The sequence below is a fragment of the Phyllostomus discolor genome, chromosome 5 (genome assembly GCF_004126475.2).
Source record: "Phyllostomus discolor isolate MPI-MPIP mPhyDis1 chromosome 5, mPhyDis1.pri.v3, whole genome shotgun sequence".
Taxonomy (NCBI): Eukaryota; Metazoa; Chordata; class Mammalia; order Chiroptera; family Phyllostomidae; genus Phyllostomus; species Phyllostomus discolor.
Genome location: NC_040907.2, coordinates 156,499,508 through 156,518,351, shown reverse-complemented (window position 1 = coordinate 156,518,351; position 18,844 = coordinate 156,499,508). Strand labels below are relative to the sequence as shown.

General features: G+C 45.5%; 1 protein-coding gene across 2 annotated transcripts in view; it reads right to left on the bottom strand.

The window, feature by feature from the left end:
- The window catches only part of SORCS3 (sortilin related VPS10 domain containing receptor 3), a 551,877-nt gene that overhangs the window by 374,028 nt on the left and 159,005 nt on the right, over positions 1 to 18,844 (bottom strand). For both annotated transcript variants that reach the window (XM_036027268.1, XM_028514086.2), the window contains exon 2: positions 7,350 to 7,417. In XM_036027268.1, the coding sequence (XP_035883161.1) occupies positions 7,350 to 7,417 (68 nt within the window). The remainder of the gene's footprint in view (positions 1 to 7,349; positions 7,418 to 18,844) is intronic.

Below are 18,844 nucleotides of genomic sequence, written 5' to 3'. Positions count from 1 at the left end.
TGCAAAAATCATCTTCTGCTGTAGGAAAACCAAGAAGTACATTAACATTACCCTTTTGCTAAGCACAGAAGAATTTCTAAAGGAGAAAGCTCCAGAGTTTTCTCTTCATAGAAATGCATCATTTCCAGGCATTAGGTGCTTCCGATTCTAGGTGTGCTCTGCACCCCACCCTCCTAAAGATATCAGCCCAGCTGTCATTTGGAGCCTGTAGAAGCTGCTGGGCCAGGAGGAACAAACAGGCCTATGAACAAACACTAATGACTATATTGAGTAATGCCTGGATTGCAGGCATTTTACATTCTGTGCATCATCCTGCTGAATCCCTGAGAAGCTTCTGCGAGATAGGTCTTCTCACCATCCCACTATATGGAGAAGCAAAGGAGGTTTACAGAAATTAAAACATTGCTCGAGGTGGTGCTGCTAGTAAGCAGTCTATCCGGGATTCCCACCCAGACCATTTGAATATGGAACCCACTCTAACCACCACGCCTACTCAATCCCATCTGTTACTAGGTGCTTCTGAGACCTACGGAAACTCCTAGTGTGTAAAAGAGTGTTACATCCTAATGCAAAAATAAGATGTTTTACATTAAACAGCAAAACAAAATATGGGTGCACATTGATCAGTTCTCTAGGCATTCCTAAAACTGCTTTGCATCCTTTACAGAATGAGGTGGGGTGATAATAATTAAAATATAAGTATTTCTGCACTAGGGCCACTCATTGCCGACTACACTGTATTTGGTTCATACATATGTATTCTTGCCCATGTCTGATGCTGTTTGCAATGTGTATTAATACTATCTGCCAACCAAACTAAACATACCTTGAGGAGAGTGATCAGGACTAACTTATTCTGCATCCCCAGCAGTGAGCACGGGGCTGCTTACATATGGATGCTCAATTAATATCTGTTCAGTTGAATGCTTGCTGACCCATTCAGGAGTTTCCACCAGATTTATTAGCAGTGAAAGCAAATAGAAGAAAGCCCCAGTCCTAGAGGGAGGATTTCACAGCCCGTGTCAGCCCAGCCTTCGGGACCTCACATGTGAGGAGACGAACGAATGGGATGGAAAGCTTTTAATTAACAGCCTTGCAAAAAAAAATGTCATTCCAATCTGCTGTTTTGTTTCCATTAATTCACTCAGATTCAACAGGAATTCCACCGAGGAATTGGGGTGAACAGCTGGAGAAGGAGGGAAGCACATAAATAAATCATGAGTGTCATTAAAATGTGTAAACTAATAACTTCTGGGAAGTCTCAGCAATTATTATCAGGGTTTTCTCGGCAAACAAAAAAATTAATAATTCCAAAAGGTCTCCAATTCCTATTTTTAAAAATAGAAACATACCATCCGCCAGAAAGGTCACTGATAGAACAATTAGGAGAGGAAATAAACGGCCCGGACAACAGCTTGCGAAGCAGATGAAAAGTCACAGGATTCCCCAGTGGCAGGAGGATGAGACAACTCAATACAAGGAAACTGACAGGGCAAGGCGGGCTGGGCTGGCATTGGCTTGGAGCTATCGGAATGTCAGCTCCGTTCTCTAAGCTCTTATTTAGTGTCGCCCAAGGGATAGGCTTTGTAGTTCTAGAAATCAGAAAGGCACATGTCCCCTGCTCTTGATAGGTTCCTAGGCTGGGAACAAATCACAACACACTGTTGGGATGTGACATTAGCGGCAAACAGGGGAGGGTCAGGGAAGGTGTCCAGGAGGATGTGCCTGGGAAGGGGTGTCCTCCGTAGATACCCCAAAACCAGGACCTCCTCTGCCTGAAGTCCCCTTGCTCTGCAGCTCCTGCAGACAGACATACAGAGTAATGGCTGAGCCTGGTTGCTTATCACAGGGCAGAATTTATTCCATGCTGCTAGGCTAGGAGTGAATGAAATGGAGCAGGAGAAAAAACAAGAACCGAGGTGAAGTAGCAATGGAGAGAAACCATGCATCGCCATGGATTCCTGGTTGCTCTTCTGCCTCCACAAAGGCACACTCATTCACAGTGTTGTGAGGATCCCTAATCCAATAGGAAATCCATAGGAAAACTCCTGATCATAAACCGACTCCTCAGGGTCCTTACCTCGAGAGTAGCACTTGGGATGGAGAGATGGAAGCTGGACAATTGCTTACTAGCTCATCTCATTCCAGAAATTAGTTCCTTCAACCATCTTTTTAAGGGAAGACTGTGTTTACCAGTCCAAGTGTCAATGTTTAAGACATATAGAACTGAGTCCCAGAAGCGATTTGCTAGTTAGAAACATAAATCTCAACCATGACTTATATTCAAAACCCAAGACTCAAAAACCTCAGGCAGCAGAATAATTGGCCTTATCATAGTTGCCACTTCCAGAGAGAGTGACATTCCTGCTCCCAAATTGAGGACCATGAATGTCAACAAATGAGGCAGAGGTACAGACACCTGTGCTTGCAGAGAAGCATGAAGATGGCACCAAAGCATATGCCACATGCTGCTGTCACAGGGATGAGGGAGTCCATGGCCATGTGTCATTGAGTCCACGATGCCTGCACACCAGCTAACAGTGGCCTGTTTTCAGCAGGAATGGAAGAGACAAGAAGTAAAATGTTATCTCTGCCCAGCTGCAGAGTTTCCACTTAGGAGGACATGTGGCACTATGGAAAGAGTTCAAGTTCAGGAGCCAGGGAGGGCCCTGCTCTCAGATGTATGACCTTAGGCCTGGATCTCCTCTCCCCTCAGCTTATTAACTGTATGACAGGTGGCAAGTCGTTTAACTCCTGAAATGCTCAATATTTTCATTTGTAAAATGGGGCCGGTGATACCCAACTCTCAAGTCTGCTGTAAAGGACAGCACAAGATAGCTTAGGTAAAGGAACTAGCGTGGAGGAGCAGTTCAATTACAGGTGCATTACATGATGATTAATTCTCCCTGAGTTTGTTGCATGAGTAGCACCATATGCCGTTCATTTTCTAGGAAATGCACATATTTCATGTTATTGAAATATCATAACCACCCCATGAGGCCAGTTTTGGTATAATCCTCATTGTACAGATAAGGAAATGGAGGCACAGAGAGGTGGAGAAACTTGTTCAAGGTCACCCTGTGGCTAAGTGGGAAAGTCATGAACTTGAACCTAGACTATCAGTCCCAAAGGCTCCACCTTGACTCATCACTCCTCCTTGAGTCAGGCTTCTACTAAATCTAATAGAGTTGGGGCCCAAAATCACTTGACTGATGGGCAGCCCCCTAGTCTGACACACTATGGGCTGAAAATACTGATAGTGAAACCCTGGTTCTTTTGAAAAAGTCATCACCTAACCTCATCAATTCTCTAAGCTTGAAATCCTATATGTAAACTGTTATTTGAGTAAGAGACGCCAACAGGTGGTTGCGCTAATGGCCATTGATGCTGTCTTCCTTCTGTTGGTGGAGACAAAACTTCAACCACCTCCTGCACAAAGGCACCAAGGAGTTCCAGCAAGAGTGCCACAAAGGCACACGATGCTGCTGCGTTGCTGAATGCTTTTGAACAGCCTTGTCTATTTAGAAGTAGATGGCCTCTGAATTATTAATCCAGTAAGGCAAATAATTATATCACAGTGGAACCTGCCAGGGAATGTCAGCTTGTCATGACAGCTACTGCTCCAGGCTCCTCTGCTACACAGAAAATTGAAGGATCACCAAATTCAATTTCAACTCAGTTAAGCGTGTTGGGCCAAATCATGAAACCAAAAGGGTGCATGTTTAATTTAGTTTCTTTTCTCTGCACACTGTATTACTAAGGAAGATCCCAGTGCTCTAGGCTCTAACTGCAAAATGCATCATCATCAGTAGGAAAGAGAGTGGGAGACAGAGGTCTGTAGGGGCTGAGCAGGGAAGAAAATAAAACGTCAGAAGACACCCTGTGAGGCACCAGCAGGCTGGAAAACCCCACAAGATTTAGGAACAGCCCCTTGCCTCAATCACGCTCCATCTGGGTTCCTAAGCTGGGATTTATGTGGCCCATGAACCTTCTGAAACACAACACAAAAATAAAAATACATTCCTATATAACATTCATCCAGAGGGAAAGCCCATAATATCCACTGGCTTTTCAAGTCCCTAAGAGGTCACACCACATGGAATCTGTCATCTGTAAACTCTGCTGTGAATAAGCCGTTTGGCTTGGCCCTCCTGTGAACCTGGGGAGGCCCCACTCTTCCTACTGGGTCCAACAACCAGTTTCTCTCCCACCCAGTTTGGCTCCCTTCTCTCCGGAAGCCCAGCCTTGCCCAGCCTTTTCTCTGCCCCAGTGACATTTTTCCACTTTCCATTTGTAAAATTGCATCCTACCCATCATTCCAACATTCAGCTCAGAAAATCTTGCCTACAAAAGAACATCTTTAACTAGGTAGAATTGGCATTCCAATTCCCTTCAGTTAACACAAGGGACAGCATTCTAAATCACTCTTTCCCCCTCCCCGTCCCCTCTCATCACCCCCTGAAAGTCTCTGCTAAGCCCTAGAAGCACAGAATCCATTCCCTTGATGCCCCTCAATCTCCATCACATGGACACCTGAGTCAAAGGAGCCTTATAAACAAAGTCAATAATGAAGTGAAAACTGTACAAACACAGAGGGTTATAGCAATCATTAATTATTACAACTGAGTGAGCACTTCCTGCATGTGAATTACTGTCCTGTTTGTTCATTTATCATTTCATTGAATCCTTGCAATCTATCCATTAATTTATTTATTGAGCAAACATTTTTAGGTCCTTTCTGTTTGCCAGATACTTTCCTAGGTGTTGAGGATACAGCATTAAATGAAAATGGGGAAAAAAAATCTCTCGCTACATGCTTAGATGTTAAGTAGGTATAGGCAGACCATCAATAAGTCAGTGGGTAAATATCTGGCGTGCCAGAAGGTGAGAAGGCCTAAGGAGTAATGGAATGTAAAGTCCTGGGGACCGGCCTCCCCCCCCCCCCCCCCCCCACCCCCGTAGGTGAACAAAGAGGAGGAGGGGAGTGAGGGAGAGCCAGCCTCTGATAGAAGAGACCTCAGGCAGAGGAAGAGCCAGAGGCAAGGGTTCTGGGGAAAAGAGATTGGTGTGTCCAAGGAACATGAGGACAATGTGGCTGGAGCAGAGGTAGCCTCCATACTATAAACAACTTCCATTCAGGGAAACTAAGACTTAGAGAATGAAATGGGTTGAATGGTGCTCCCCACCCCCAAAACCACACATCCATGTCCTAACCCCCAGATCCTATAATAGGGACCTCATTTAAAAAATAGTGTTCTTTGAGGTACAGTTAAGGATCTTGAGATTAGATCATCCCGGATTATCTGGGTGGGCCCCAAATCCAATGACAAGTGTCCTCAAAGGGACAGACCAAGAAAAGACATGAGCACAGAGGAGAAAGTCACACAGAGATTGGAGTAATGCAGTCACAAGGCATGCTGACAGCCACCAGAAGCTTAAAGAGGCAAAGAATTCTTCCTAAGCCTCTTGAAGGGAGTGTGGCCCTGCCAACCCCTTGGTTTCAGTCCCCTAGCCTCCAGAACTGGGAGAGAATAGGTGTCTGCTGTTTAAGCTGCCCAGGCCGTGGTCTCTGTTATGGCAGCCGTGGGACACTAACAGAGAGCAGTAAAATAAAGTTCCCAGAGTCACAGAGCATTCTGGGAGTAGTGGGAGTGGGGGGCAAACTAGGGCTTGAATCTTGTCAACCGGACATTAGAATGCCCTTAGAGCCACTCAGCTGTCTACTGTCTTTTGTGCACACCAGTGCATATACTGGCTGATGGCCGTGGGGCACACACTGGGTCCCTTAAGAGCCTCCAGCATTAAGTACCTGGCTTTGGCTCCCAGGCTTTGCCTGGCTGCCAGTCTCTCCTGAAATTTGGGATTCTGTCTCCCATTGCACAGATGGGATTCTCTGGCTTGTTTTGTTATTTGCCCCAAGCAGACAGCATGGGAGTCAAGCTTAACAGGTCACCACGTCACTGTGATTGGACCTGAGAGGGAGGATTCTGAGGCTCCAGTTCCCCGGGAGTCCCGTGTGAGTGCAAACAGGCATGCTTTCATATATTACAAGCACCCAGGTTACTTATTGCCCTGCCAATTTTCAATGAGCAGCAAAATTAGGTTTTGGACAACCTGTGCAAATGGAGGCAGGCCTCAGTCGATAGGAGCAATTAACCCCTAAATATTTAATAGACGCTGTGACCTGCTCCCTCTCCCTGGCAGAGAGGCCCTGGCTAGTCTTCTGCAAATAAACAAGTTAGATGAAGAAGCAGCAAGGTGTGCAGAACTCATGCCCCAGGACCCTCTGCTCCAGGACCCAAGGAAACCCTCAGGACAGGGCTCTGGGGTGATGATGCCAAGTGAGTGGCCTTTAGTGACAGCATCCTTGCCTGTGTTTACAAAAGACAAGGTCAGTGGGATACATGCACGGCCTCCTGAGTTTCACAGACAGAGTAAGAATGGAGGATGAGATGCAGCCTCACAGTGGCTGATGAAACTTGCTGTCACCCTGTGTGACTGCAGGCAGTGTGACGATGAGCCTGAGCGTGAGTATGCATGTGCATGTGAGGAGGTGTACGGGAAGGTAAGCGTGCAGGCATTCCCTATACAGAGAAGCTCCTAGGTTCACAGCTTCGTGCAAGCCCTGTCTGCCTTAACCCACCCACACCTGTCTTCTGCCTGGCCCCTGTGTCCCCGAGTCCCACCAGGGCTGACTTACCTAGCACACACAATAGGCAGTGCCTAAGGCACAAACACTTTCTTTCTTTGAAAAATAAAGCAAACAATGAAATTTTAGGCTAAAACAAAATGTTTTAATACATTTGTCTTTATACCAATGCACTCATGAATTATCTCCTAATGTTATTTTATAAAGGAAGGAGCCCACAAAAGCTTAGGATCGTCAAAGTCAGTGCACAGACCTGATCCCACATGGGTCTGTTCTTGCAAGTGCAGGCTTCTCAAGAACTACGGCACCTCACATCACAGTGGACCGAAAACAGGCACGCCCAGGCCGAGTATCCCTCCCACAGTAGACCCCTTATCCACAAGGACACAGGGTCTCTCCTTGAATCAGGCACGCCCCCCAGCTCCGCAGCCAGACTACATTCCTCAGGAAGCACGTGACGCGGCAGGAATGCAGAAGCAACAACACTGCTGAGGACAGCGCATGACCGGCCCCACAAGAGAGCAGGTAATTGCTGTGGCAATTCCCAGGGGTGGGCCATCGGTTCCACCTGGAACATGAAAGAGGGTTTCCAGGGGGGGCCCATCTTCTGCTCCTTTCAAAACAGACTTCCCAACGTCTTAGCAGGCATTTCTCACAGAGCCAAACCAAGTAGCTCCTTAAGAATCTCTAATCCTCTTACCTCCAAAGTGAACTCTCAGTCACGCTCCCCAGGTTGAAGTCATACAGCTTCGTCAGGATCAGTATAACCTGCAAGGGGGGAGAGGAGAAGAGCAAAGGGGGAGAAAAAGAAAGCTTACTTTAGTTTGTGTAACAATGTGTAGTGCATCTCAAACCACCCAAAGGAAGGCTTAGTGTGTTGAGTGGATGGTTATCATAGGATCAAGCCAGGGGAAAACATATTAATTTGATGCATCCCTGTAACTGGTAGCATTTATTTTAATCCTGAAGATGCTTTGCATTTAAAATAAAATCATGCCCACAGGAATGAACTGGGAATTGATAGTTGTTTCTCCACATCTGTCCTCCTTTGAGGTCAGGCACGGGCCGGCTGGCTCTGTTATGGGCACCAGGGGATCTGAGAGTGGGCGTGCTTCTGATCCGAAGATAATTCCGATTTGCATGCTTGAGCTAAAAGGGTTAGAAGGAGCTGGGCCTCATTCTCTCTACAGAGGGGTTTAAAGATATTTTGTGTTTCCATCACTAGAGACACAGATACTTGAACGCAGGCAGGTCCAGTGCCTAACATGATCAGATGCGTGTCACCTACCATGCAGCATCTGTCCCCCCCATGGAGTAAGCAGGTCATTGGACTCCACTGGACTCCAGGACCACTTTCCTGACTCCAGATGAAATTACAAAACCCACAAGGAAGCGGGACCGTCAGAGAGCTGGAGCTGCCTATTAGCAGTTTGCTGGAGGGGCTTTGGGCTGCTCAGTCTGGTTCTATGCTCTTTAAACTCCTCCAGCTGGGAACCTGGATATAAGACATCTCCTAGCCTGGCCTTCATGGACTTGGACAGTGGCTTAGGAACAACTCCACACCTACAAGGACTCTAAGCGCATGCACCTGAATCGATTTTAATCAAAACGCAGGTGCCTTATATACGGCGTCTGCCTCCACGCGTGATAATCCAGTTACACATAATTGTGTTTATCTAAATTTAATGCACAACTCATTTCACTTTTCTCCGCTCCTTCCCATTCCACAATTTAACTTCCTCCAGTTCATTTGCACAGCAGCCATTAAACTCTTTCCGAGATAATGAATTTCTGCTACCAAGTTGGGGCTTTCCCGTTCTAGATATCCATTTTACATTAAAGAAAAATAATCAGCCATTATATTGAACATTTTTATGGCATTTAACTGATGACGAAACCCTCACTTTGATATTTATTCTCACCCAGCACCCCCTGGGGACCGTCAGCTCTATTTCCATTTGTTTTACATAAACCAAGAAAGAATTAGAGGCAAGGATGTGACCCATTACAGGTTGAAGAGAGTCCATGGCGAAGTTGGTTTGGGACATTCAACTTCTCCGTGGGGTCATTACTGAAGGGTGTATCACTCTCCTCTGTGATTGACTCCTGCGCTGGGGAGTAGTGGACTGCTGGCAAACAGCTGAGCCAGGACAGACACCAATGGCACGGCTCTTTGTAGAACAGTAGGATCTGCTAAGCTAGCTGCCCTGTTAGCATAGCGCAACAGCAAGGAGTGTGAATCCCATGCAAAGAACTGTTCACAGTCACTCAGGGGGCCTTGCCTCTTCCCTTCATGATGAGTTTCCTCATTCATTAAATTCAGGGACTAATGAAGGCAAGGGATTTATCCACACTCTTCTTAACCAGATGCCTAGCAATGGGCCAGATAAATTCCTGTTTTTGTTGAATTAATACACACGCACATGCATACAACAGGCTTCCCCGCTTCATTTCACCTTATCTTTTATATGAAGTCACTCTCAGAGCTGGTATGTAAAAGCACAGTGGTTATATACATGCAAGCCATCTGAAACGCCGGACCAACAAACTCAAAACTATGCTCTTCTGAGAGTTGGTCAGAACACCTGTCTCAGGCACTACAGGAGCAAGGCAGGACAGTGCATTTTCTCCCAGTATCAAGCCCACATGGACCTGAACACAATCTCCAACAAGCGCAAAGTCCACAGAGAGAGAAGAAAGGTGTTGGGGGTAAGAGTTCCACTTAATTACTAGAGTTGCTAAAAAAAATAACTGGGTCTGGGACACCCTTCTATGAACCCAGAGCCATTCTCATTCTATCAGTGTCCTTGGCCAATGCTTGGACTCAATGCATAATCAGATCTTTATGACACCACATAAATAGAATGAGAAAAGTAAATCCAGGGAATGTTGGTGAAGCAGGAGACAGCATAGGGAGAACTCTGAGACTGCAATACTGTCACTGGCCAGCATTTAGCACCCTGGTTGCCAGGAAACGCCCTTTACCAATTAGGTGGAATAAATAGTAAACTGAGGCAGGGAGGAGGAAGGAGACTAGTCTCACACGCTAACTCAGCAGTCCTGAGCCTGGTCTGATAATATTGCCAGGTGTTTCAATATCACAAGAAACACTGTATTAGCAAGAAAGAAAGTCCTTGAAATTCCATGTAACATTTCCACTATCTGGGAAAGAAAGCCTTGAAACTGTGCTTTCATCCCAAGGCCTGAATGTGGGAGAGGGTCCCTGATGCTCACAGAAAGAGTCCATAAATAACTTTGGAAAGTGCCCCAATTTTAATTAACTGCCTCCTGTCACGTATTTGTTTTACAACAAGATGACCAAATGGAGTCTGCAGCAAGATAGAATTCAGGCTAACAGACCCCCCACACATATCTAAGTTTGGGTAGTCACATTCCCCCAGGAAAGCTGGCACCACATTTACCCGTTAATTAATATGTAACTTTTTCCCTCCTATCCCACCAACTATATAAGTCCTGAGAACAAAGGACTCTCTCTCTCTCTCTCTCTCTCTCTCTCTCTCTCTCTCTCTCTCTCTCTCAGGGGCTCAGGGTGCTCTTGGCTCTCGGGCCACAGGGCCTCTGGCCACCTGGCCTCAGGCTGCCCAGGGGCTTGCCACCCTGGTCTTCAGCCACTCTTGGTTTTCTCACCCTGCTTTGCCCTGAAACTTTCCCTTTCACCCCCTACTCTACCCGGTCCTGTGCTCTTCCATGGAAGCGGACCACTAATAAACTGATCACATACTACTAGATTTGCTGATATGTAATTCTTTACACGCATCAGCAAGAAGAACCAGGTCTCTCCCGGCAACATTGGGACCAAGAGACTCTCCTTCTTTCCTTCCCTCCCTCCATGTTGTCTGTCCCTAATATGCTTCTGTGTCGAATCTCATTTTTGTGTCTGCTTACTGGAGGATCCAGACAAACACAGCCTTCCAAGCCTCTGTGAATATTATTTCTGCCTTTGTGGTAGGCAGAAAATTCTGTCTTTGAATTCACGCACTTTCTTGATTAGGAATCTCTATTGGCTCCCCCTGTCTAATGATGAACCTCCAACTCCTTCAGCTGGTCTGTAAGGCACTTCACCGTCTGGCCCACCCTCACTCTTCCAACCACTTTCCCCCGATTCTCAAGAAACTGCCCACGTTTCTTGAGAATCTACGTTTCTTAAGGTGCTGCAAACAAGCCAGCCCCATTCTCACAACTCTGCTTCTCTCTGGTGTGTTGTATTATTGTATCATTGCTTGTGTCCAGCCCTCTTATTATCATCTTCATAGCCTCACTGTTGTGCAAAAAATAGCTCAGAATCCACCTTCTTCAGGCAGCCTTCCAAGACTATCCCAGCCATCCAAGTTCTCTCTTTTGAAGAGAAAGAGAACATAATTTGCTACTTAAAATACTATCTTAATAGCTTTGAGATATCACACCAGTTCCTTCTCAACTCGATTTCTAACAATTTGAGGTAGGGTTCATGTTTTGTACTTCTGTCTCCCTAGCAGGTAGGCTCAGCCTGCCAAATGTTCCTATAAATAGTCATTTTTGAGTCAATAAAAGATCATGGTGTTTTGGCAGTAAATCACAGTCTTTGGAATGGGATGGCAGTAATTTCGTCTACTACTTTCATTTTACAGATGAGGAAACTGAGGCACAGAGAGAGGAAGTGACTCAAGTTTAAGTTCCAATAATGTGTGACCTTGACCAAGCTCCCCACGGCACTATACTTCCCACTCCATGAGTGAAGCTTGAGTCTAACAGTCACTGGAGAGGAGCGATACAGATTCTCTGGCCCCACACCTAGTGAGTTTAACGTGACCGTTCTGGGTAGTGTCCAGAAACCTCCCTGTGGTGATTAGGGGGTCCATGTTTTGAGAAATATTCCATCACAGCATGACTCCTTTCCCAAATCTGTGACGCAATCCCCCCACCCTCCCACCTTGCTGAGATCCTGATCTAGAAAAGCATCCCTTCCTTTGCATTGAGTTTAACCCAACAAAGAAAGCAGAGAGTGGGAGATACATGAGGAGGGTGTCTCAGCAAAATCACCCAATGCGCTGGAGAAAATGTCGCAACACTGAGAATTGGGGGATGGAAGCTTCCTCTCCCCTGGAGCCAGCACATAAGGACATAACAAAGCTATGACGTGTTGCTATTGTAGTCTATAGCCTTAAGGCATTCTGTGCCATGCAAACAAAACCAAAAGCAAAAGAAAGCTTGGCCACTCCTGGTTTCTCTCACCACTCAGGAGGGAATTACCAATGAAGAAAACTAGACATTAACCCACCTAACAACAAGCCTCAGGCTGTTGGGAAAGCACTCAGAATGGGGTGGGGGGGGGGGGAATGTTTGCAGGAAGGGTGAGGATCCACAGTAAAGCCCAGCTTGACTTCCCTCCAGCAGAGGTCCCCAGATGAGAGGGAACACTCAAGTTCAAAGAAGAAGAAGCAAAAAGAAAACATTAATTGAACCCTACTATGTGCTGAATACTACACTGGATGTGTCTCAATCCTCAGAACAAATTTTTGAGACTAAGCAGATGTTATATAATATCCCCATTTTACAGAGGGGGAAACTGAGTCCTGAGAGCTAAGCAAATTATCCCAAAGGTACAACTAGCAAGAGACAGAGCCAGCATTCCCACCCAGGGCTATGTGACTCAACCATGCCTGTCCTACTCTAACACAATGCTTCTCCATTTAGCAAATGTTCATGTGGGCTTTTTGTGTGCAAGGTAATTCATGAGCAGCAATAGAAAAAAAAACCCTTGCTCTCAAGTAGTTTATCACTCACTCATATATTCCACAAATAGTTACTGAGCACCTCCTACGTGAATTAGAAAGTCTCCTGCTAAACTCCAGGAATCGGGGCAGGACCCAGGACTCAAAGCCCAGGGAGTGAAGATAACTTTTGATTTCTTTGTTCTGGGAGAAAAAAAAAAGGAAACACATGTGTAATAAGAAAAGAACTAGACAAATTATTCGGACACCCGGGTTTGTGCAATAAATTTTGTCAAATAAGTAACTTTTTGATCTAACTGGCTCCAGTCCTAGAGAGATTTTAAACAGCAAGAGAAATAAAAATAAATTAGAATAATTAATGAGTAAATAGTACTTCCCTCTTAATGTAAGCCATGTACATACAAACATACACAGATAGAGTAGTGAAGTCCCTAGCTATATATGTGAGTGTATATGTGAATATATAGCTAGAAAAGCTAGTATATATTTATAAGAATACACACACACACACACACACACATATACACATACATATGAACATGCACATATAACCTTAAATTGCCATTTGGCATCTTCCCTGAAATAAGAAACCTCTGTTCATACATCTCTTCTTGCCTTTAACTCATTGGGTTCAAGAGACTTATCCACATATCTGCCTTGTCTGTTAGAGTGTGACCTCTTTGAGGTTAGAAATTGGGTTTCCGCATCCCCAATACCTAGCATATGCCTGACACATGGCAGGCACTACACAATGCCTATTGAATGAATTATAAATGTATGACAATAAAAGAAGGGATGCGATGATAAATGTATGAAGGAGGTGCAAATAATATGCTGTAAGAATTGAGAAGAGGAAGCAATTAGGTCCAGAAAATATAATCAGCCAAGTCTTCATGAAGGAGAGATTATATGATCTGGGACTTAAAGCATGGTAAGAATTTCAATATCCAAAAGTAGAACAAACCTTCCCTCCTTCCCTCTCTCCTATTCTTTTCTAGTAGCTTTCTTTCCTTCTGTTCTTTCTTGCTTTTGTTTTCTTCCTTTTTCTTTCTTTCTTCCTTTCTTCCTTCCTTCCTTTCTTTCTTTCTTTCTTTCTTTCTTTCTTTCTTTCTTTCTTCCTTCCTTCCTTCCTTCCTTCCTTCCTTCCTTCCTTCCTTTCTTTCTTTCTTTCTTTCTTTCTCTTTTTCTTCTTTCCTTTCTTCCCTCCATGAGAAAGAAGGCAAAAAGGACAATGGAATCATACAGAAAGGATGCAGGAAGCTCAACTCGTGGTAAACTGATGAAAAGCTTTGTAAGAATGAAGAGAATGGTGACAATGAGGGGTTATATTATAACAAGAGACTTGCAATGTATATATAGTATATATAGTATATAAAATAAATAATATATATTAAGGAACCATATTATAATAAGGGGCTAATATAATAAGGTGGCAAAAAGGGACATGGCTGGTCTCTCACAAAATCAGGTGGTGCGGTCTTTGTTGACCATCCACCTCCTATCATCTTGTCCCCAGACATCTGGTGACTCCTGCTGCCCCCAGATGCTCAGGCCAGCCTTCTGCTAACTGCCTGATCTTCAGACACACTCACTGCCAGTAACTAATGTCTCCATTTCCCATTTCCCCCTTTCTCTTTCACTTACCTATTCCTGGTTATTCCCAGCATCGCATAAGATTCTTGGTGATAAAGAAGCAAAATAGAAATGGTTCCTGTCCTCATGAAATGTACAGTTTTCCTGAACCTACTGCCTCCCAGGATTCTCAGTATTTGAACTAAGGTGCCCAAGTCCCTGGCAGGCTTAGGGGGAGTGATATTTGAGGGGTAAAGGAGCTTTCTACACAATTCCCACCACCCACTTCCTAATGAGAGGAGGTACCCACACTCAGAATTGCAAAGAAGTTTTAGTCCCTGTTCCACCTGAGAATTTTTCTCCATTTCCCTGTGTCTATATTCACTTATCCCACTGGGTCCAGCTGGGTCCTTCTGGGTGGAGCTAGAGTAGGGGACATGGCAAAAACAGAGCACTAGCCAGGAGAGGGCTGCACTCTAAACCCAATCTTACCACAGGCTACTGTGCGAGCCTGGACAACTTATTTACTTTTTCAGAATCTGCTCCAATTTCCTAAAATTGGGATAAAGATACACCTCCCCCTGCCAGCCTCACAGGGTTGCTGATTCAAATCAAATAAGGGCAGCTGATCTGCTTTATAAGCTGTACTATGCAAATGTGAGTTATTAGTATGACAATTATTCTTCAGGAGACAAGGGTTCCATCTAATGCTCATTGGGTGGGAGGGAAAGGGGAAATTCAGAATCAAGAGCTGCTAGGCTCCTTCTGCAATATACCCATGCATTCTAGACCCGACGGCAATGCAGGAGGCTGCAGATCAGACCTGCTGTGCTCACCTGGCACCTGCACTCAGCTTCAGAAGGAAGGAGGAAGACCCCCAGGGAATCCTGTCCTCTGAAAGGATAATGAATAATCTGCACATTTGTAAATCACTAGGATGCTCTCACCCATGAGCACATTCAGCGAAGTGAGGACCTTTAATGCCTGTAAAAGTTTACCCTGAAGGAAAACCACTTTAGTTCATTAAACCTTCCTGAAATCTGGGTGCCTTTAAATCCATGGCATTCTCTGCACGTGCCCCTCCACCTCCCCTTCACCTCCCACCACCTCGCTCCTGCCCCTGCCTGGTAGTTCTTTGTGTCCAGCCAATTGGAATAGGCACAGTAGCTTTCTTTACCAGGAGTAGTTGACAAAGGTAACCTAACAAGGATGCTAAGACACACTCCTCATGGATCACCTACCAAAGAGTGTATTTTGGAGTCTCAGCAGAGTCCGAATTCCAGGGTCCTCCTCCCCTTTCCGGAGCAATCCCTCAGGGAACAGAAACTCAATGTTTGTGGTGCACAGCCCAACTGATCCCCAGTACAAGACTGTCTGGACACCCGCTGGGTATCCAGAACTGTGCTGGGCATGTGCCAAAGTCAGAATAACATAAACAGTGCTCCCTGCCCTCCCTGAGTCTGCAGCCCAGTTGAGAGGACAATGTAAGAAAGACCGACGTCGCCCTGCGTCATGCATATCGTCAACTCTGGCTCAAGATAAAACCTCAGCGTGAGCCTTGACTCCTCCCTTATCCAACACATAACGAGATAAACCCTGAGTCTCCTGAAACATGTTGCTGTCCACTGTATCATCCAATTTCAGGTCCCCATAATGTTTTTCATTCATTCACTAACCAAATATGTATGAAATGCTTCCTGTTTGCCAAGCGCAGTGGATTCAGCAGTGAGGAAAACAAAGCAGCTTCTTTGCTCTCATTAAGTTTACTTTCTGGCAGGGGAGGTAAAAAAGTAGGTAAATGGCATTGTGTTCAGATGACAGTGAGTGCTTTGGGGGTGGGGGGGCAGTAAACGGAAGAATAAGTGGTAATGTGCAGAGGTAGCCAGAGATATTTAGGTTGCAGCATAAATAAGGAGTCCAGGAAAGTCCTCTGTGAACAACTGAATGACATGGGGGATTAAGTCATGTGACATGTGGGCAATACACCTCACAAGCAGAGGAAGCAGTGAACACAAAGATCCTCAGGCAGGATCTTCAAAAAACAGTGAGGAGGCCAATGAGGTTGGTGCTAAGAGGGGAGAGTAGTAGGAGATGAGGTCAGGGGCACATTGGGAGGCTTAGATCTTGCTTGAACTTGTGAACCAGATAAAGACTCTGTCCCTTGAGATGGGAAATTGTTGGAGGATTTTAACAGAAGCCTTAAGTTTTCACAGGTCCCCTCTAGTTGCTGTGCTGAGAAAGGCAGAAAGGGGACAAAAGTAAATTAGGATCCTGTTTAAATCATCCACGTGAAACCTGGTGTGGGTTAGACCAGAGCAACGGCAGTGGACAGGAAGAGGGGCATGGCGTGAATATATTTTGAAGGCAGAGACAAGAAGATTTGCTGACAAAGTGAAACAGGATGTGAATGAAAGAGAATAGTCGAGAACAACCTTCATCATTCAGGACTGACTAACTGGAAGGATAGAGTTGCCATTTTATGAGATGATGACTTTAGGAGAAGGTTTGGAGTGAAGATTAGAAGTTTAACTTTGCACGTTAAGTTTGCAAATCCTAAGAGCGTTCACATGGAGAACTCAAATGGTCAGCTGGATAAATGAGTCTAGAGTTCAGGGAAGTAAGTAGAGGCTAGAAACATCAATTTGGGAGTTGTCAGTGATTAGATGGTATTTAAAGACATGAGACTAGAATAAGTCACCAAGAAATGAAGCATAAATAGAGTAGAGATATGACAACAGAAAACTGGGGCATTTCAGCATTTGGAGATCAGTGAATTCAAGAAGGGAAATCAGCATGTGTTTGGGCCTCTTGAAATCAGCACAGGGGCCATTCGTGCCCTGTGTGAATGTTCACTGAATGGTATTCACTATAGGAGAGACTTTCAATCATCAAAAGGACAAGACGGTCTTCTGTTGAGGTCAGGAAGCCTATTTCCCCAGATTCTCCATGGGCTCCTGTATAGAGGTGCCCACTGTGGCAGAGACAGAGGCTTTGCCTAGACTTGACATGGACTTCCCTCACCAAGGCTGACGTGGATACCATCATTGCTGAGTTCCCCACCTGCCAACATCAGAAACCAACACCAAGACCCCATTATGGCACCTGGTGGCAAGTCCATTACATTGCACTCCTCCCATCACATAGAGGGCGCAATTTCTCCTCATTGGAATTGCTTTCCCGCCTGCAGTGATTATGCTAGAATCAACATCTCTCCATTTCAGAATGCCTTATTCACTGTCATGGTACGCCACACAACATTACTTCTAACAGAGGAACTCATTTCACAGCAAATGAAGCACAGTAATAAGCGTGTCCATGGGAGTCACTGGTCTTACTACAAACTTCATCACCCAAAAGCAGCTGACTTGATACAATGGTTGACTGGACTTTCAAAGACTCAATGACAGAACTAGCTGAGAGCCAGCACTCTGTGAGGTTGTGGTGCTGTCCTCCAGGACTGGATTCAACCAGTGTATGGGCCAAACACAAGTCTGGGAGGCCAGGGGCAAAGGTGGGAGTGGCCCTCTCATTATTACACCCAATAAGCCATCACAGAATATTTTCTTCATGTCCCCACAACCTTTGTCTCTGTTGGTAGTGAAGTCTTGGTTCCTAAGGAAGAAACTGTCACCAGGAGACAAAACACCTGTTGCATGGAACAAGAAAGTGAAGCTAATACCCAGCAATTTTGAGCCTCTCATGGTACCACTGAACCACAGCAAAAGGTGGGGGGGAGTAGTTACTTATGAATAGGGGGTAGAAATGGGTGCTCAAGGCAGCTAAAGAGGTGACTGTTATGTTTGTTTACTCCTGGCCCACTTCCCTGCCTAGTATCAGAAGTATTCAGGACCCTGAGAATTTTATGTCTAAGATTCTCCTGTCATTTGGCTTCTAATTTGATTCTGCCAATGCGGTGCTCGGGGGGGGGGGGGGGGGGGGGGGGGGTGCGTATGGGGCTACTGGTGAAAAGGAAAAGGCTATTTTCTCCACACTTCTGTTGTCTGGTGACAACTCAACAGCAGCAACAGAGCTAGTGGCAGCAGAAGCGGTGGTTCTGGGTCTCAGTGACAGAAACTGCAGGCTCCTAGACTCCTGCTTACTGAGCTCAGCACACACTGCAGGGATCTGGGTGGCAGAGACCCTTGGCCTCTTGCACTGTGTTTCTCTCCTCCAGTGCAGGGTGTAATCGTTTCCACAGTTACCAATCTTTGAGCAATATTGCCTTTGTCCTTCTTGTTCCTCCAGCCTTCCCAGCACCATAATCAATTCCCACATTCAGTGTCTTGTCTTAGAGATACCTAGAGTCAGAGACCCTCACTGACTGACACAGATGGTCTCAGAGATGAGAGGAAACCCGGAAGAATGCGTGTTCTGGAAGCCATGTAAAGAAAGTGTTCCAAGGAAGAAGGAGTGCTCAGCTGCATGAAATGCTGACTGCCCACATGCAAGAGAGATTATGAATGGACCATTGGACTTAGCTGCTAGATGACTATAAAGGCCTTCAGAATAACTAGTTTACCGAAATTTGCTCTTCACCTCTCTGCCATCCTTACACTACAATGACTTTTCTAAAGCGGTGGCTGAACCCTGTTACCTACTGACAAATAATCTCTAGCAGCTTCATACTGCCTTTAAGATCAACTTCAAATTCCTCATCCCGGCATAAATGGTCTTTCTCAATCTGGCCCCAGTTGACATTTTAACCCTCTTTTATAGCCACTTTCCCCAAAATGACATCTAAATTCCAGCTGCCCTTGAACACCCATTTTTCTCCCTGTTCCCTCCTCCCACACTTCTGCACAGGCTCTGTCCTCCGAAAGCCCTCCTCCCGCCCTCCACCTGAACCTCTCCTCCTCATTCTTCAGGGCTCCCCATGAAAATTATCAACACT